The sequence below is a fragment of the Tyto alba genome, unplaced genomic scaffold, assembly GCF_018691265.1.
Source record: "Tyto alba isolate M040663 unplaced genomic scaffold, T.alba_DEE_v4.0 Super-Scaffold_28, whole genome shotgun sequence".
In the NCBI taxonomy this organism is placed as follows: Eukaryota; Metazoa; Chordata; class Aves; order Strigiformes; family Tytonidae; genus Tyto; species Tyto alba.
The window spans coordinates 11490809-11511794 of NW_024881302.1; the positions used below are offsets into that span (position 1 = coordinate 11490809).

The 20986-nt window shown below is 38.6% G+C and overlaps 1 protein-coding gene across 3 annotated transcripts in view; it reads left to right on the forward strand.

Moving 5' to 3' along the window:
• Positions 1 to 2278: 2278 nt before the first annotated feature.
• Positions 2279 to 20986, forward strand: part of SHISA9 (shisa family member 9) — a 197499-nt gene continuing 178791 nt past the window's right edge. Inside the window, exons 1-3 of one of the 3 annotated variants that reach the window (XM_032983575.1) lie at positions 2279 to 2543; positions 3846 to 4448; positions 11680 to 11807. In XM_032983575.1, coding sequence (XP_032839466.1) covers positions 3925 to 4448; positions 11680 to 11807 — 652 coding nt within the window. In that variant the 5' untranslated portion in view covers positions 2279 to 2543; positions 3846 to 3924. Of the gene's footprint in view, positions 2544 to 2818; positions 2883 to 3644; positions 4449 to 11679; positions 11808 to 20986 lie in introns of those variants that run through there. The other 2 variants (XM_032983577.1, XM_032983574.2) reach the window with 2 other exon arrangements.

Genomic DNA, 20986 nt, shown 5'->3' on the forward strand with positions numbered 1-20986 from the left:
TCTATATGTTCCAATTGTTTTATATTCTCCAGATTTATCACCACCTCAACATTCAGGTTAACTCATTAACTTTCTCTCCTAATTTTACTCTTTATTAAACTCTCTTATTTACATAGAAACATCTGCAAGAATCAGTTCTAACAGTATGTACAATTAAACACAGAATTGAACATGTATAGTGCACACACACATATATAGAGTAAGTGTGTATGCAGTTATGTAACTTCCACTGAGACATGGCTATACATTGCTACAGGATTTACCAGGGAAAAAAAAAAAAAAAAAAAAGGCAGCCTATTTTCTAGTTTAAAGTTGAACAAGCATTGCTACTGATCCACATGTGAAAGTCTCAGTGAAAACATGTGAAAGAAATGCGAGGAAAATATAATAGGAATACCTAATTTTGTCTAAGGTCTGTGCCTAAAATTGAGTATTTCACTTAACTAAATGGATATGTACTTGAGTAAAGACAACTCTGTAGGTTCTAGTTGAAACATTCAACTTCTCAGTTGTTTCAGAGGCAAAATACACTCCTTATGGGATAAAACTGGAGAAAAGTAGGCAATTATTACTTACCTTAAAGCAATGTCAAAAAGAGAAGTCTTGAAAGTGAAAGGTGATAGTGCTAACTGAAAAATCTTTCTTGTTTCTCATCTTGCTGAAGACAACTAATATAAATTAGAAGTTTATTTACTGACTTCATTGAAAAAAGCTTTATAAAATCACATAATGACTCAAGATGTGCCTCAGTACTGCATGCAATATCCGTTTCTCTCAACTATTTTTCTTGTTTCCAATATTATACTTAATGGATTTATATTTTGATCATGCAGGTGTTCTTAAAACTACATGCTATGAACCCATTAAAACACACTGCCACAGGTTTAGTAAAAAGGTTTTGTGCCCTAGTCTAGAACGACTCCAGGTCATTATTAGAATTCCAAGACATGATACAGCTAAAATAACTTCACTGCTAATATGACTAACAAACACAGAGCATAATAACTAGAGTAATTTATGATTAATTAGGGTAACATGATTCATGGGGTCTGGGTTCTATGGGTCTGATCCAAAGTTTTATGATGCCGTAGGAAACATCTTTTTTCCAAGGACCTTTAATCACCCTCCTGTTTTCCCTAAGCACATGCCACTTAGGGTCAGATTCTGATCCCATGGACCTGAATCCTGCAAATGTTAGATTCTAGCCTAAATCCTTTGGGCGTTTTTGCTATAGGGGAATTCTTAAGGAAAACCCCCGGAACTTGGTGAAACAAGTTAGTCAGGATTAATAGCCCATAAAATAAATAATTTTTGATGTTATTATTTCTGCACATGTATAGCATTAATCATGCAAAATATTTAAGCAGCTTTTTAGCAGTCAGATCAACAAGGAAACTTGCATAATCTTAAGCGCTTGACAGAACTGAACCTTAAATGTCTCTAGATGCAATAATAATTATTGAACAGATTCATTTTGTGCAGTATTTTCAGCACAAACTGCATCACAAATTGTTAAATAATAAATAATGGCAGAGAGAAGTATACACAAGAGAGGAACGATATAATTTCAGAGGAGACTTGAAAGGGGATGTTGATGAGGTGGAGGTTTTAAGAATTAAATATTAAAAACCAAAAAGGCTGGTTTTGGCTGGGACTGATTGTTTTCCTCTGCTGAGAAACAAAGCGGCTTTCTAACCAACCTCCTGGACAAAGATGCAAGGCTTACTATCAAACTTCTGCGGAATCATCACTGTACTTAGAGTCTATTTTTAAGAGAAAGCAAAGGATCACAACAAGCTAACTACAGTCCTCTCCAATTCCAAACGTCTGCTTTGTCCTCTGCCTCACCTCTGTTTATTTACCGCTTAACTCCACAGGCAGTTGGCTGAAGTTCCTCAAGTGCGGCAGCAATACAGTTCCCTCGCAAGAGCCGGCGTGAGGAACAGTGGCGTGCCACTGCAGAGCGCCAGCACACCAGCCCCTCTTCCCCAGAGGCAACGGTAGCCCTCAAGGCCCCAGCGAGGCTATCAGACTATTTCTTTTTCCCGAGGAAAAGGGAAGCTGCTTTAAGCACCAGCCCGCACTTAAATCACGCCATAATGGGTTTATTTTCTACATTTGGTGGCAGCATAGTATTCAGGATAATAGTACTGCTACTGGCGCACGTTACTGCCAAACCAGAAGACGGAGATGAGAGAGTTAAATAACAGGGATGGGGAGTGAATTGCTAAAAAGTCTTTCCCAGCGTCAGTTCTCTGTTTGGGGGAAGTTATTTTAATTGTCTCGCAAACAACCCGCAGCCTGTGTCCACTGGAGCCAGCCTGACTGACACTATAATGAGATTTTTACATAAATCATGTGCAGGGGCAGCTCATCTTCAGCAGACATAAACGTAGCCCCTCTCTGAAGCATGCAGTACAAGTAACACTGTACCTGTGCACAGTGCGCCGGGGCGAGGGCAGCGCCCGCTCACGCCCATGGTTTAGCGGAGGTGCGGCCCCATGGACACCGCTCCGCCCGGAGGACCTGCCTTCGCCTCACAGGTAAGTGGATCTCCGGAAAGCGCGAGCCTGTGAGGAGAGCAGTCACCGGCAGAAGGAGCGCTCTACTTATCGGGGGAGCGGCGCCCTGCTTTCCACCCTCGGGGCTGCCTGCGGCTCCCCCGAGGCGCCCACCTCAGCCTGGAGCCCGCGGAGGGGCTGTGGGAATCTGAGGCCACGCGCCATCCCGGCTTCCTCTCCCCCGCCCTGTCCGGCGCGCGCTGGCCGTTATCCCCCTTCAGCGCGGCGCGCGCGGAGGGGAGGGGACGAGACGAGGAGGTGCTCCCGCGCTTTTGGAGACGCACCTGTGGGGAGCGCCCGCCTGGGCGGGAAGTCTCTTATGTAAGGGATGGCGGGGAGCGGGGCCAGCCCCGCGGCGGGGCTGAGGGGGCTGAGGCGGGGGCTATGCTCCGCGGCGAGGCTGATGGGAGAGGGAAAGCCCCTCAGAGGGGCCGCTCGGGAGAGGGAGGCCGTTGGCTCCTCAGAGGGGCGGCCTGGGAGGGGGAGGCCGTCGGCCCCTCAGAGGGGTCCTGTGGGCGAGGTGGTGAGGCCAGGCCGGCGGAGCAGCCCCCGGTCTCCGGCGCGCAGCCTGCCGCCGACGCCTCGGGGGACGGGCCGGGTTCGCTGGGCTGCCTCGCCCTCGCTCTCACCCGCACGCTGCCCGCTAAGGCGGATTTCCCTTGGCGGCAGCCCTTCCCTGCCGGCTGCATGCCGCGGCGAGTCCGTCCAGCCTCCCGCGCTTTGCCCTGGCAGCCGTCGCCTTCCGCGGGCTCGCCCGGCTGCAGACGGGGCTCGGCGAGCGCCGTGGCTGGCTGAGGGAGTTGTGCGGGAGACCGCGCCGGGCTCCGCGGGGGAGCGGAAGGTGGGTGCCCCCGGCGCCTGCACGCTGGCAGCAGGCAGGCGCGGGGCGGCTCCTCGCTCGCCCTGTCTCCTCCTTCCCGCCCCTGCAGTGCCCTCGCCTCAGCCCTCCCGCCTCGTGGCCCCCTCCACGCCCCTCTCGCCAGCCCCTTCTCCCCAGCCCGCCGCGCAGCGCGGTGCCGTGCCTCGCACTCCCGCCGCCACCTCCACCCCCCGGTACTCCTCCTTTCCCCCCGCCCCCCCCCCCGCGCGCTCCCTCTATCGCGCACTCCACTCCACAAGTGCCGCGCGCTCGCTCCCCCGGAGCGGAGCGGCGACGGGCTGCGGACGCTTGCGCGGGGGCGGCGGCCCCGGCCCGGCCCGGCCCGCCTGGGGCTGTCCGTGGTGCTGAAGGCGAACGCGGGCTGAGCGGACGCCCGGCCCCTGACGGAGCCCCTTTATGTTCAGCTCCTGGCGCAGCGCAGCATCCAGCAGCTCGAGCGGCGGCGGCGGCGGCGGCATCGCTGAGCCGGGGCTGGCAGGCAGAATGGAAGGCTTTATTCGGCTGCTCTTCGGCTACTTGGTGGCGGACCTTTTCACGCTGGTGTGTCGGGCTCAGGAGAAAGCTGGCCAGCAGCTGGGGAGCTTTGTAGTGCTCTCAGGAGGAAACCACTCCAGCCTTGGGGAACAGCTAGACCCCTCTGAGCCACCTCCCACTCCAGACTTCTGTAGGGGCTACTTTGATGTGATGGGGCAGTGGGACCCCCCCTTTAATTGCAGCTCAGGGGAGTTCATCTTCTGCTGTGGCACTTGTGGCTTCAGGTTTTGCTGCAAGTTCAAGAAGACAAGGCTGGATCAAAGCACCTGCACAAACTATGAGACGCCGTTGTGGATGAACACTGGGAAGCCTCCTTCCCGCATAGATGACCCTCTGCACGACCCTACCAGGGATAAAACCAACCTCATTGTCTACATCATCTGTGGGGTTGTGGCAGTCATGGTGCTGGTGGGGATCTTCACCAAACTAGGTCTGGAGAAGGCACACAGACCCCAGCGGGAGCATATGTCCAGGTAAGACTGAGCACCAGGCAGCAGGGTTCCCTTCCCCCCTAGCTCTTCCCCTACCCCTAAAGAAGAGAGAGGAGCCCATGTGTTCCTGCTAAACAAACAACTCCTGCTAGGCAGCCTGCATTCCCCTGCAAAGCGACTGAGACCAACTTTGGCGAGCAGAGCTCCTGTGGTTCCCCAAGCCCAGGTTATCAAAGTACATGCATACTGAGGAAGGCTAGAAATAATTGTGGAGTCTGCACAGACAGTAGTCCATTTTTATCTGCAGTGTCTGACCCTCTCCCCAACAAGATCCAGCAAGTGTTCCGGATATACTGTGCATGAATAAGAAAACAAAAAAATCCTGAAACCAGCAACACTGAATTATAGAAAGCCTGATGGGTTCCCTCTTCCAACTGTTTCAAAGCTTGGAAAATGTTTTTACTTCTCAACAGAAGGATGTAAACAAATGTCATCTCACCCTCCCTCTCCAGCTGCAAAATTGTTTTGGCAGGACCTTCCCTACTCCCCCAACCCTTGCAAATGTGTGAGCTATTTGTAAAATTTTTAAGCTGTGAAAATGAGACAGGGTGGAAGGAAAGAGGGAGACACAAAAAGGAAAAGCTATTGTAGAATTTCTTAACCTTTTTTTCACTTACTGTTGGGAGGAAAAAATGGAATGTGAAAGTATTGTCTCATCCATACGTGTGTGTGTGTATTATATTCTGTATTCACAGTGTAATGGCTGAGTTATATTGAAGAGAACCTCCCCCACCTAGAGTTAGGCATGCTGTGTACTGTCTATGCCAGATACTGGCTGCCTAGTGGTGGATAGACAGGTGGGCAACTCAGGACAGAGCCCAGTGGCTTTAACAACATATTCCAAACCCAGATTGTCACAGCAGTTCAAAATCAAGGCATAACACATTTGTCAAGTTTGCAGTCTGTCTGATTCTTTATGCTAATCCCAGGCACATGAAAGTAAAGCAGATGGGGGAAAGGCATTAAAAAAGGCAAACAGCTCCATTAAAGAGTCTAAATAGATTCCAGCATATTGGGCAATGTTAGTGATGAAATGCGATTAAAAGGATACCTTCTACTGGATATGCAGTGTGTCAGAAAGGTTCCTCTTGCCCTGACTGGTAATGGTGTAGTTCACAATCTTTAAAGCTTAGATGAAGAGTCGTACTTTGAAAGATAGTCCAAGAGATCAACTCAACACTTGGAGCCTTATTTTTTATTGAAGTTTCTGCATGACTTTTTGATTAACGGCTTATCCTGAAATGAACGGAGAAAGACACAAAAATACTCCTACAAATGCATAACCAGTTCACTACCAATTATTTGCTATTTATAAACTGGCTGCTATGGATATGCTTTTACTACCGAGGAACAAAGCACACTGCAAAAATTTTAGTCAACTTAACATTGTGTGTCAGTGATACTTCTGCAGAGATGGTTTTCGTTGAGCAAGGAATAATAGTCTTTTAGACATCCTGAATATTCTCAACTACTAAATTGAGAAAAAGAATACATGAGTCCCAATTTCTTTCTTAAATTTTACTCTTGAACTACAGAGCTTGTTTGGAAAAAGCTCTCCCTGGCTTCAGCCTCTTTCTGTAGCATCTTCATGCAGGCAAAAAGACAGGGCTCGAAACAGTTACAAAAAACAGGACACAGTCAAGTTGTAGCCATCCTTGCTTATATATAGCTTAAATAGGTCCTATTTCTACTAGTAGAAATAGTTGCTATCTAAAGTACAGGTGTGAAGTATTCAGAAAGGATATTCTGGTATAGTTTATGGAAAAAGAATTATAGGGGATTGGAAAGTCATTCTGAAATCCTTCAGTCATGTATGCATAAAGATTAGGTTTCTGAAGTGGTCCTTAGAAAAGGTCGTCTGTTACCCTGATTACTTAACAGTGTCTGAGATCTTGTACTTTTCTTGCCATGTAAATTCAAGTCAGGATTATATAGAAACTTGGAAAGTCATGGTCACATGGAAAAACAGTCACCCACTCAGTACACATAATAGCTAGTCATGTTCTGAAAAAGAAGCGCTATAGCTTTTTTTTAAAAAAAAAGTTCTCACACTCCTATTACAGCTTACCATTAATTTGAAAAGGAATTAGATTTTTAAATCCTTTTGACAATCTAAAATTCTGTTCATTGAGTGAAGAATTGAAGTAACCTCTTTGTCCTCAAATGTGTGTTTAACTGAAATACTCCATCCTATCTCATTTTACACTACTAATGTTCTGAAAAAAAGGGCTGCAGTGCTTCAGAAATAAATAATTTATCAGTTTAAGCAATTAGTAGTACCAACAATTAAAAATAATATGTAGCCTATATTTGCATTCACCTTCTTTTATAACACTCATCACTATAATATCATAAAAACAAACCCAGAAAGAACACTACTTATGGTTTTTTTTTTGTTTGTTTTTTTTTTTTTCCTGTGCTAAACCTTATTAATAAGCAGAAGTATAATTCAGTGAGAGTGTTAGGTAGGCCAAACAAAAAGTACTAATTGTTACTCCATTTTGGCTGGCAGCAAAAAACACACGGAGGCTGATTTGTCATCTGTTTCCTTAGCTAAGATTGTCTCCTTTCCCTTCCCTAGCCAGTGGCAACATGAAACACTTGAATCCTCTTCATTCTTATCAACAAATTCACCTATGGAAGGGATGGTACTGTTTATCAAAAAAGACAATGCATAATGTAAACTGGTCTTTTTTTATGAGGGCTGATGTTTTAAAGAAGTGAACTGATTACAACTGGTGTAAATTATGTATTTCCATTTTTGATTTATTAAAAATATTTAAAAATATGAACAGAGACCTGACACATGGGAGTAATAACAGTGACCTATAAATAGGAAACAAAATTGTGCCACACTTATTAATTCCTTGCATTATTTCATCTTACCGTTGGTTGAAGTTGATTGAATTCTATCATTTCATCTTACCGTTGGTTGAAGTTATCTGCTGTTGAAGTAAGAGCCTGGTGTGCGTAAGAGTGGTACCATGTTAATAAAGAAAACTTCACAGGCTTGGCTAGCATAGTTTCTATACACTTGCTTCTCATTATATTTTGTTTACTGCTATACCAACACAAGCCAAGAACACTCCATTAATTTCACTGAATTTTCTAGAAATACTTGACAATGAAAAAGCATCAGGGAAATTTATTTACTTAGTGAAAACAATCCATAGGAAAAAAATCTCTATTGGGCAAGTCCTTTTAGGAAAAAAGAGTCAAAATTTGTCCTTTTCTAGAAAGCTTGTTTCTTTTGTTTTGAGAAAAAAGGCCAAGTGTGGCTCTGCTGACATTTTCTTTTTTGTTAGATCAGTGCTTCTCTGTAAAACACTATTGGCATGGAACTGTAAATCTGGAAGATGAAAATGGAGAGGGTAGTACAGTATTAACTCTACATGGCATATTTCATTTTAGACATCATATGATATTGTTTTGTTTAAATCATTCTCCTAATTTTTAAATTTGTTACTTGACATTAAAAGGAGATAAATATTCCCTTCAGCTACAGTGTCCAAGAACTAAGCAGTAATAGTAGTATCCAAACAGAGTAACTCTTCCTTTACCCTCCTGCTTTCTAAGAGAATAAGGGAATAAGATGGTATAAGTTATCAGATATGGCCAAGGGAACAAATGTGGCAGTATTGTGCCTAAAAGGAAACAGAATTGATCTGCCTCCTGAAGCAGACCTAGAAGCTCTGTTAGGCATATGAGGGCAGCATGTTCTTACTGCTTAAGACTACATCAGTGTGACTTCCAGGCTCCATCAGTGAAAGTGGAGAAACCCCTCTCAAAAATGAGTAAAAAAGGGAAAAGCTTTATTTTTGTTTCATTGAGGAGATTTTTCTCTAAATAAAACCACACCTTTGTCTTCTTCCCTAATCCTCGTGGATAATGTGCAAACAAACCAAGAACTGAAAGGATGATATTTACAACCATGCTTGTACACCATAGCTCCTAGTTGTTTGAAGCAGTGCTTCTGACAATATGTTATCAGCCTTCCAAATACTGTGAACCATCTGAATTCTTCATTCTTCCTTCACAGTGTGCTGAGCTCAGGAGTTAAGTCTTTTGTTGATCATTCAAAAGGCATGTACCTGGGGCCAAAAATAGTCCGACTTCCCAAAATCCTGAATCCTCTGTGTGAAATTATTTCCCTTATGGGTTTTGACCCAGTTTTGGAGGCAAAATATGACAAGTGACCTTCATGAAATAACCTTTCAGCTTTCTCAAGCTTGTATCCATAAGGGAAATGCCTCGCTCCCCATGCTTTGTAACACCCAAGAATAGTTTTCCAAAGAAAAAAATCTTATGACAAGAGAAATGCTGAAGTTTTGTGATACTTTGATAGTTCTGGGCCACGAACTCCTATGTAGGTAGCATTTCTCCACTTCTGTGATACTGCAATGAATATCAATACACAGGACCAAATGATATTGCTACCTAATTAAAAGGTTATCTTGTATTTTGCATTTCCTTAAAAAGTAATTCAGTATATCAGAGGTGTAGATAAAGACTCTCTACATATATAAAATTTTCAGTGGGACCCACTCTAACAATTTATTCAGATAATGAACAAAATCTATATGAATATATTTAGGTGAGACAAATACATGAAGGTATTATAACAGTCTGTTGGCCCTTGGAATTTTTCAAAACAAACGTCTGTTGAAGGATTTTGTCACATATTGGGGCACAAACCTCCCTTTATCCATTTCATTATATTGACAAATCCCTAAAAGAACAAAATGCAGGTACAGCATTTCCTTTGTACTTCAGTGATACGAGCTGCTACACATTTTTAACTCGACACCAGTGGAAGATGAGAAAAAGCTCTTTGATATATGAGTTATTCTGCCCTGAGAAGATTGTACAACTTTGGCTAACACAGTATAAACAGGTGCTGTGTTATTGAAAATAGAACTTGATGGAGAGTAGTTCCTTTTTTCTTAATATAGTGGGAGTTGGACAGCTAATTCCTTAAAACCCCTTTGAAAAAAGCCACCCTAAAATGGTAGAAAAACTTAATTGGCATTTTCACAGACAGGTAGTAGTTAATCTGCTATCATACAGGGTGTTATTTAAAGTCTACACTGAACAATATTTAAGGGCAACGTGGAAAGCATTTCTGACAAATCGCTCGCACCAAGTTGGGAAACACTAATCTGTGTATTATAAGCTCTCACAGTTTTAACTCCCACATTGAAGTTAGGAACTTCCATTTGCTTTTCTTCCCTTCCCAGAAATGTGTCCAGCTGCCTCTGGAATTAGAATTAATATTGATGTCAATGACTTCTTTTGTATAGAGACATATTTGCATAATTGACTAGATATTAATGGTTTTAGTCCCCACTTATTTTAAACTATGATTTGCAATATAATGCTTTCATTTTGCAACATTTTCTACCTACTTTTGTGAGATCTCTTCTATTGAATTTTTATTATTCTGTTATGTAGGCCAGCTTTGCTATTTCTGCTGTATAAGCATCATTTCAAATGGGAGCATTGCTCTGATACCATTAATCATTTGGTTACTGTCTTCTGACCTTTTACAGGATCAACAGAGTATTCTGTAACATGTTGATCACAACTGTAACTAATATTTTAATAACATAATGCTAGCCATAAACACAATGAACCATCAATATTGTTTAGCGGTGTACCAAAGAAATGTTCCTGCAATCTGAAAGCAAGATCCACCTCAGGATTCCTCTCTGTCCATAATTTAAATTAAGCTACTTATTAATATTTAAAAGTACAGTGCTTCTTGATCAAGAAATCATCATTTCACAAAAGTACAGTGGAGAAGCTAGATGGCACTTGCCATGGCTTTCACCAATTAATGTGCTTATTTTTATTTATTTATTAGTTCATAAACTAGTCTTTCTTGATGCAGTATCTGGGACACTATATAATTTTGCAGAAAATTAAACTAAACTGGGCCCAGTGCCCGGAAAACGCATCCATTCCCTTAAAAAAAATAGCTCAAGGGATCTAAAAATTAAAACTAGTAAAACAAACAGGAGGCAAATAATGTCAGCGATGCATTGACCTGAATAGAAAAGACTTGCATTGAACCCCAAAGACACTGGTAACACATACCATAGCTTTCGTTTGCATAATGCAACAGTTTCTGCAGGTGGGTCAATTATTTTGTATGGCATAGTAGTTCAGCAGGTAGCTATATGGTACATACCTAAGGACAAGTCCTGCTCCTGCAGAAGTCAATGGTAAAACTCTATAGCCCAGAATGACAGTTAGATGATGAATTTCAGAGCTTAAAACTTAGTCACTAACTCTGGGTCCACAGGGCTAATATGAGTGTGTGTGCTTATCTGTATGCCTAAGGACACTTCCAAGTGAAACTACTTAGAAAATACACCAGAGTGGGATGAATCTGTCTCTTTTTCAGATATGGTTACTGCATGCAGCTCTGCAGAAAAAGTCCACAACCAGCATCAGGTTGGGCCTGGCCTAACTGTTAGGAATCCTTTTGCTTCCTCCCTCTTTGCTAGCATAAAGCTTTCATCCTGTTTCTGAACTGGCTTCAAAGCAGCAAAGAGTGTTCATGTGCTTGCTCTGTGTTAATGACTAGGACTCTCATAGAAGCTGGAAAAGACATTTTTGTTCTCTCCTTCTGGATGGGAAATGCTTAAATCCCTGATCATGAAGAGTGCTATGCCTACTGGATTTGTACATGAAAATCATGGGACCTTTCAACATTGCTGACATTTTTGAATGAAAACAGCCAAGACCACTGTACTATGTGGCGCTCTGTTCAAATGTATGTGTGAGAATTTGCTTTGACAAGCCCTGCTGGTAATTTAGGTGTGAAGATAATTAGTTTGTGAAAGCTATAGACAGGGGCTAGGTGCTGAGGTGCTCAGCTTAAGCAAGATGATAATGTTACTGAGCACATGCAATGGCAGAACTCTACAAGTCTCAACAAGCTTAAATTATGTTCCTACAAAGCCAAGACAACTAAAGAACTTAATGTGTTTCTGTGTATTACTGCTAGCACACTGTCTAAGACAACCTAAAAAGAGCCTTAGGTGCGAAGTCTCACAATGTATCTGATTCCCTGATTTTGCTGTGAATGGAGCTGGTTTCCCCAGCAGACATTATGATGGAATGCATCTCAGACTAAAAAAAAATGTGGAATATATTGGTGATGCCTTACAGATTTTGCAGGTTCATTCTGATTTTGTTTGGTTTTCAGGGCTCTTGCTGATGTTATGCGACCTCAAGGTCCCTGTACAACAGATCATATGGAAAGAGATCTAAACATTGTAGTACATGTGCAACATTATGACAATATGGAGACCAGACCCCCTCCAAATAATTTACGTAAGTTGCATTATAACTTTATCAATATCTGGAATGCTGGCAATAAGATAAGCATTATGAAAAATATTGCTGGATGTCAAATGAGGATCGACAGTACATTGGTTCTTGCGATTTACAAATATTTTTAATTTCAGAATTAGAAATATTTAGGATTCCCTAGTGCAAATAGTGCAACACTAAGAGAAAGCCATTTTGAATAGAAAAATTAACTAGTATGTTTATTTTTAATTAGTTGTCTTAGTTGACTAATATTGGTTTTGTATCTTGGTCTCCTTCTACCTGTTTTTTTTGCACAGCTCATCAAGCTATTCTTTAATCTATGTTCTGTTATACCAAAATACAAACAGTTAAGCTTACAGCAAGATTTAACAAGGTGTTTCATAGGGCTGTAGCATCCAATAAATGGACTCGTTAGGCTGTTATATCATCTCCACTAGTAAAATAATTAAATACTTTCCTGTAGAGCATCAAGTTGTATGTGCTTTTCACATTCTCATTTTTTTTTCTCTCTAAGGGAAAGGACAGAGGAAGATTATTAGTTTAAATTTTAAACAATATTTTTATTCTATATCTGCTATTATGTATCTATGTTACTGAAGGCAAGGAAAAAGTGCACCTTGGAACTTCAGAAATATGGTGACATTTCAAGTGGTTCTGAAGTCCTAGGCAACTTATTTCTCAGTCTTTTATTAGACCACAGTACAGATCTTTCTCAGGCTCAGATACATTTTCCTTTTGTGATGAACAGTTCCACTGCAATTATAATTTGGATATATATTTATGTATTTTTTATTAATTCATATCTTAAATCGATATATATACACACATATAAAAATATATATACCTTCATACAAATTATAGAGAATATATTTACAAATTCAAGTTCAATGTATTCATAAAAGAAAAGGATATAATTCAGGAAGGTTTAGATTGTTAGGCAGTGGATGGCTTTATTCCATGCTGTAGTTCAATGTAGATGTGCATGTTACTGCAAATACACTTTTACTGCATTGGTATTTGGATTTTGAAACATTTAAAGTCCATGCACTAGTCCTTTCCTTACTTTTCTGTAACTATAGAAAGCAGAAAATTTTCTTATATTTGGACAAAGGATGAGTTTTATTTGGACTGCATTGTGCAATTATTGTGAGATTTTACTGCTGTCTTTTGGGGAAAGGGTGTAAAAACATTGGGAGAAAGAACAGATTCATATACTGCATACACTCCTGATACTTGTTTTGTCATAGAGGCTGACTGCAATTTCTTATGCATATCATTACAGAGTAATAGGAGAGGATTAAAGCTGTGACCTCTAATAAAGATACCACATATAGTGAAGTGAGACACCTAATCTGTCTGCACTGCTCTCCAGCAAAGTACTTCCACCTGGGCCTGTGCAGTTCTACACTGCAGAGGGGGAAGTACATACTTACTGCAGCATTACATCCCTGATTGTACAAAAACACACCAATTCTGGAGGGGAACCCATGCTTCTCCCTCAATTGAAGGTGCTCTAGCCCCCTGGAGCTGAAATGATGAGCTTCGGAATATTTAAGGAGGATGCACTATATCTCTCTTTGCCCTATGTATTATCTCTTTGCTGGTCTCTGATCCTTCATGTGACTATGTTTTCAAGAAGAAAGACGCCAAAGGGTAATGAGGTTAGGGTACAATCCTTATTTTCTCTCATATGTGAAATGTTTATTTAGAATCCCAGTCAATGAAAGAGCCAGAAAGTAGAGAGGTTCTTACTTCATTGATTGTGACTAGATTTTTGTAATCATCACACTGAGATATTTTTCTTCAAATTCTTTGTATACTACAATATACGACATAACACAGCAGGCCTTTAATCTCATAGTTTCTTGGATTTGAATTCAGATGTAAGTCTTACTTCTATAAACCCTTGCATATAAGTGCAACTCAGAGCCTCATAGTTACTTCATTAACAAAGAAAAAAATATACATTTAATAATACCTTAGGATCTTAGCTTATAATGATCCCAGACATCTGCACCACCTGTCTCAGAATTTGGTCCTCTGGAACAGGTGGAAAAATTATATTAGTGAAACAGCTCTTCCACCACTGCAATTTACAACATAGAAGCACTACTGCTACTTTGGAGCTATGGTAATCCATTGGGTAATGAATAGGGGCAGTTCCAAGACTGCTTCACATGCAGCTCAGGCATTCCTGCTACAGATGGAAACTTTAGAAGCAAGCAGCTACAGTGGTAACTGTTTCAGTTTTTAATCAAATTTTTTAATTAAGTCAATCATTTTAGATTGTACAATGCACACCTTCAAGTGGTGAAATTACTAAAGATACTCTGTAACTGATATTAAATACATTTACTTCATAGCAAGTAGATCATTATTTTGTATTTGTTGCCATTATATTCTCTCATAAACTCATCTAAAACATGACTATATGACCTATTAGAATTAGCCAGAATATTACAAGTGATTAAAGTCTGTTGAGAGCATGTGCATTTATGGTGCAGAAAAAATCTTTGTAAAGAAAAATTATTAAGACGAATTTTCCAAGTCCATTATCTTAGCAATTTGAAATTTTATAGCAGAGTTCCGAAGCACTACAAGAGCGGATGTTACTTGTAGAAACTTTGGCAGTGCAACATTACCTACTGCTAGTGCTGGAAAAGTGACAGGCTTTTTTGGGTATTTTTACAAGCAAATAAACCAGAGGGAATTACAGCTTTTGTAGAAATTCTATTCCAGATCTTTACTTATAAAATGCAAACAAAATGGTACAAAATTATAGCATCGAACACTTTGATATGTATTTTTTAAGTTTTCTTTTCTAAGTTACCACTTTCTATTTACTAGCCATCTGCAAATGAGACTTAAAAATTTGAGACTGATGTACTTTTTACATTGGTCCATAGACATGAAGAGGGCAGGAGGAATTTCTTAGGCAGTATGTACTCCTTCCATATTGTGTTTTTCAGGATACTGAAGGCAAACTATTGAAGGTCAAACATTATTAAAAATGTTCTAATTTGAATGTTCCTTTGCTCTTTCTGCCCTCTTGAAAACATTTTGCTGTTGCTGCCAACACATTCTGAAAGTGTCTTATGAAGGGAAACTCTGTCAAAATGACAAACTTTGCATGATCTCTGACACTGAAAATGAGTGTGTTTTCATTTCTGGACTGTTTGTTACCAGAGGACAAAGATTTTTTTAAACTGCCTGCAGATAGCACAGCTATTTGCCAAAACTATCAGTTCAATGGAAGGCCAAAAGGAAAGATCTCTTTCAGTGTCTTGCGGTTTACTCAGTTTCCTGTCCCTTCTTTTCTGATATTCAGAAAAGACATATTGGAGGTTCTGAAAAAACATAGGTTTTTTTTTTTTCTTTTTCCATGCGAATCCAGACAACCTAGGTGCTTTTTAGTAAAAGCTATTTTGTCCTTAGCAATTGTTAGTTGTCATAATTTTCTTCCAGTACTGTGCTTTACTTATGATTACTTTTCTCTTATTTCTCTTCATTCATGCACATTCAAATGTAGTGGTGCTTTGTAAAAAAACAACGGGTAACTACCAAGAATCACAGCATTCGAGTTTTCTGACATGGAATGTTAAATAAAATGAAATGAAAAAAAAGGACATTTAAAAGTTGTTAAAAACATAAAACAAAAAGCAAACCTTCATGCAGAGTTTGAGTTGTTTTGTTCATCTCTGAATTTCATGAATCTTAAGAAAGCAACAGCAATCAAGATTTTTTTTTTCTTCTTTTTTTTCTTTCTACTTATTGTGTTAGAAGTAAGCAATTTATTTAACTTGTTAGGATTATAACACTGATACAGTGGCAGTTAGGAGTCTTTGAAGATACATCTTTTCTGAAACGTGATTACTGCTATTATTTCTAATTCATAATCTATACTAGCAGAGTGAAACAAATATTTAAGTTAGTGTAATCCACAGTCACTTTTCCCAACGATCAGTAAAAGCTCTGATAATCTTTCCACAATAACTAGCCTTGCACTAGTATATTTAAAGCATTTACACAGACTCTCAAGGTAAAGGTGACTTTAAAGGGAAGTCAATTCTAGACTGCAGAGGTTTTAAGATGAAAAGTGCTAGCTTTTAGCTAGTTTGACAAGTATGGATTATATCTTCATTCTGAATTTAACATTTAGAAAAAAAAAGTGAATTGTAAACACACCACTCAAAGAAGGAAGTGTTGCACTGTATCAAATGGCAAACTTTAATACTGGCAAGGATTTGCAACACGTGATTAAAATTACTTTTTCTCTTCTTAAATATATGCAAGGGAATAATATGTTTGTTGCAGCATTTGATTGTCAGTTGTCCTGGATACTTACTGACTAAAAATGTTAATGCTGAAAATAAAGCTAAGACATTTCTGTAACTGGTGCCATACGTTAAGTTAACTTTTGTTATTTCTTTGTTTTTGTGTTGAGAGAGTAAGCATTTAAATAGGGGGGTATTTTTTGAAGTTGTTGCATATTAGAATAAGAATTCTGTATTGCGTATTCCTGTGCTTTCCTCCATTTTTGTAAATAGAAGCTCAGCTTCTGTTTTCCAGTAAGAGAAACTGTCACTAGTTTGACACTGTGAAAATACAGTTAGAATTTGCAGTAATTTTTTGCAGTGTCTTTTATCCCTAGTGAATATGCTTTTTGTTGTTGTTGAATAGAGTGGTTTTTGGCAAACTAATTATCTTTATGTTTAACATACATAAACATGTTTATCAGATGATTCATTGTATCACATTGCCTAAATAGAATTCCTACTGTTGCTCATTGGAAATAAGCATAGAGGAATATTAAGAAACTTTAGTAAAGTGAAGGACTATTCTTTGAAATGCAAAACTCTTGGAGTATTTAAAATATGACAACTCATTTATTTACACAGTAACTGTTGGACAATGAATTGCATAATACTGAAGAAGTAGTCACTGAGAATGAACAGGTATTACTGTAACAATATGCTTCTGGTGACAGGGGGCTTGCAACTCTACCAAAAACCTTGTTCAGAGAGAGGGCTGCAAAATCCAAAGGACTGAGCAAATACCTGTATGTTTGGCCTCATTGGTTATCTAGGTTGTGTGATTACAGTAAAATGCTTTTTTTAGGCCTGGCTATATGCACAGGTCTAGCCCAGAGGAACTGGACTATGTTCTTCATAAACTTTAATTGGCTATTCACCTTCTCATTTAGAAGGGACAGGGTTCCAGCCACGTTTTATGAGTGAAAAGATGCACAGCACTAATATGTATTCAGCCAAGAAAAAGATAGTTTTAGCGTAATGAAAGAAGAAGTGAAGTACTGCTGATGGAGTGCTCCCAGACAGTGAAGAATGAAGGAGAATAAAATGGCTAGCTTAACTGGAGGATGTACTTAGCTTGCAAGAAACTACAGTGCTATGATAGAGGGAAGGAGCTGTAGTTATTAAGTATTTGGAATTTGTTTCCATTTAAAGCCTTAGTCTTCACTGCCAGTATGCAAAAACTCATTTTAATGGGGTTTCTATGATCTATCCAGGAAACAACACTATTCCAAAAAATCTGACAATTTAGATTAAATTCCTGAACTAAAAGGTAGTAGACTTAAGTTAAGTGTGGGTGAGGGCTACTTATTACATTTTGATTGTAATATACAAGGAGAACAAATGCCATATTTAAATTATACACTTCACAAAACTAATCATCCAAGAAAAAGCCCACACTACCATTACCAGCCATGTCAAAAGAAATGCCGTATTTCTAAAATATAATTTATTTTTGTGGTTAAAAGCTGCAAGCAGTTTGGTCACAGCTTTCTTGAGACCACTTTTGAAACCACTTTAATTTCTAGATACTGACTTCAATGAAAATTATGCTAACCAGTAGAACTTCAAAGCATGAGCAAGATGGTGACAGAATTTTTGTTAACATAATTACAGCTATAGCAATGCATTCCAGAGCTCCAAAGCTTCCATGCTGGAAACAAAATTTCCCATATAAACTTAGAGTCTGAAGATGCATTTCTTTTGCAACTCAGTCAGTCACTGTAAGACAGTAATATTTAATCAGTTCTGAATGTATGTTTAGCCTCACAATCATTAATATAAAAAATGTTTCTCATTTACATTCAGATTTTAATTCAGATGCATGATGCTGATTTATGAGAAGATGCTATGGAACTTCTTGAAACACCAATTAATATTTTCAAGGAAGTTAATTACAACCTGAGAATGAGAGCTTCTGAGTTTGTTTAGGAAAAGACAAAAAGTAAAACAAATGAAATATCTCATTTGTCATTGACTGTTCTGCATTTCATCAAGTAATTTTTATTATAAAACAAGATGATTTTGAAAATGTTAATATATATCATACACAATAGCTTTTTATTTATAACTATACCAGTCGTCACCAAGTATAATATGTGAGAACTCTAGCAATGCTCCTACCATACAATTAATTCCATGCCTTTGGAATCATCCTGTTGGCTTAATCTGGCAAATGAAAAAAAGCTAATGCAAATAGTAATCCCAAATTTCTGAATGAACAAGGACTGAGGAATTACATCCTGAGTCTATAATCAAATAAAACTGTGAATCTAACATCTTTATGCATGTTCAGTGGGTCTCCTTTTTATTCTAAAATATTTCTTGTTAGATATGATTTTATTGGAAACTCTGTGAGAATGTTATGCATCCTACCTGCAGTTTTAATCAGTGGGATGTATTCTGAACCATATTGGGTAGGTCTTCATAAGCTCTGCTCCATATAACCGTTTCCATTAGGACTGAACAACGAAGTTTTCTATCTTTCTTCATTTACTGTACAATAAGAACAATTAGATTAGATTACTGCCTTGCATCCTATCATTTACTTCCAGTCAGCTTTTAATTCAGATAAATTTGACATATCTTAATAAAAATATTCATCAGTGTAAAATGTATTTAGGACAAATACAGTTAAACACTGACATTATCCTTTAGTGGCAATAATTAACATTATGGTAATAAAAATTATTTAGAATATATTTTTACACTTTATAATGTAGTTTAAAAGGCTGCATGATTATTTAATAAAATAAAAATTATTGTCATGACAGAATAGAGCACTGCTGTATTAGACTGTTACATAGGCAGTCTTGAAACACAACAGCAGACTTGAAAAGCACATATAAAGAATGAGACTCATTTTGCTGTCATTGAGGTGCAGATTAAAGTACTTTGAAATGTTGCACAGTAGTACAGGGATGTATTTACCACCTACAAGATGAAAAGTTCAATATCTAAATGGGATTTGGCTTTGGAAAACAGTTATGTGTTTCCCTTGTGATTCCACTTCTACTTCCATACTATCAGCATAATTATTTAATAGGGTTTAGTTCCATGGGTGTTTGTTATTAGATATTGATATCAAATACTCTCCTGAAAACAAAGGCAATGCTTAGAAGAGTAAGCATCTTTTACTGTTTTGGCACTTTGCAATCTAAGTTTTACTTATAAAATTTTATTAATTAGGTACTATATCTAAGATTGTATTTTGTCTTTGGACAGGCACACTGAATAATAGTATTCTTAATATCAAATAACTTTCAGCATAAAATATTCTCATTATTAACCACAACTGTCAGCAAGATCAATCATCAATGCTTTCATGTCACTCGGATTCCTCATGTCAAAAACTGGTATAGGAAACAATACCAAACTAATAGGAATCATGTTTTGAAAAAAAAAAAAAAAAAACCAACAAACCAACAACACAACCTTTTTATGGTTGTATTCTGCCAGATTTTAGCTCCTTAAAATTAAGAGGATAAAGACTGAGATACCTTTTCCTTTTTTAACATGGCATGGGTCACCTCATTGAAAGGCGAACAAAAAGTACCTTTTGCTTTCACTGTTGGTTTGCCAACACCATCACACAGACAAACTACACTTGCCTTTTTCATGCCAAAACAATATAATTTTTAACTGTTGACTTACAGCTTAATCACCTCTCTAAATCCATTAACTCCCACCCTCATATTTTGTCTCAAAAATCATAGATTTGTAACACAAATGATAAAAACATAAATTCATTAATACATCAGTTTCTGTCTATGCATTCAGGCACACGCATTAACTGTTGCAAACAGATACATCCACAGCTAAACATACACATCTTTTATCATTCTGGCTGTCTGAAACTTTGATACTATATTTTAGATATTAAAATGCTCTTATCAGAAATGTAACATTCTGTAGAATTACTTCCCTCTTCATTTTGTAATCAGTCCTACCAACTTTGCCAAGCAGAATTAGTACAGTGATTACAAAACAAAGTAGAAGAGGTTGGCTGCGTACATTAAAAAGCTTATGAATACATATCCCAGTATTACAAGACAATTGTGATATGCTATTCAGTGATGGAGATTTTAACGAATTTCAATCTACAGTTTCAATCATAAATGATTTGCAGTACCTTTGTTCTATGTTTTCTGCTTTACATCAAAACTTTCCTTGAAATGTACACATTGTCTCTGACTCCAGTTTTATTATCATAAGATAAAGTCAAGAAGGGAAATGAGTGTGTTTAATATTTATGAAATAGCTTTGGTGTTGATTGTTATAGTAGAAAAAATAGTTGGAAAAAATCTCTGTAACTGTGATACAAAACTACGTTGACAATTATTCTCATATGTTTAAAATATGAATTATAATTTTTTTTAGGTATACTAATAAATATAAACATTATTTTTTAGTTAAAACATTTGAATAGCATTTAAGAACCCTTCAGTAACTTATTTTTGTTTTTCATTCATACATTTAAGAAACATATCTGTGCACCCAAGTTTAAGGCTATAACTATACTTCTGAATCCATAATGAATTTGTAACATAATCCAAAATAATCCAATTGTCTTTTACCATCCACTCCTTAATAATGAAAGGAAATGCACATTTGATAAATAGTTATTTATACACATACATGAGCACACACAAAAGAGAGTGTGCATGACAAAATTTGGACATTAGTAGAGTCAGCAATTTGTTTAGCTGGAAGTGTCCACAATACACAAAGTGTAAAAAAACACAGACCTGTTTTTTACCCTGAAAAGTTTGTTCTCACTGTGTTAGTTTGCCTTTTACACTCTACAGCACTACTCAGGAAAAAAGAACAGCCTTTCCCATGTAGATAGTTGCTCTTCCAGGACTAATC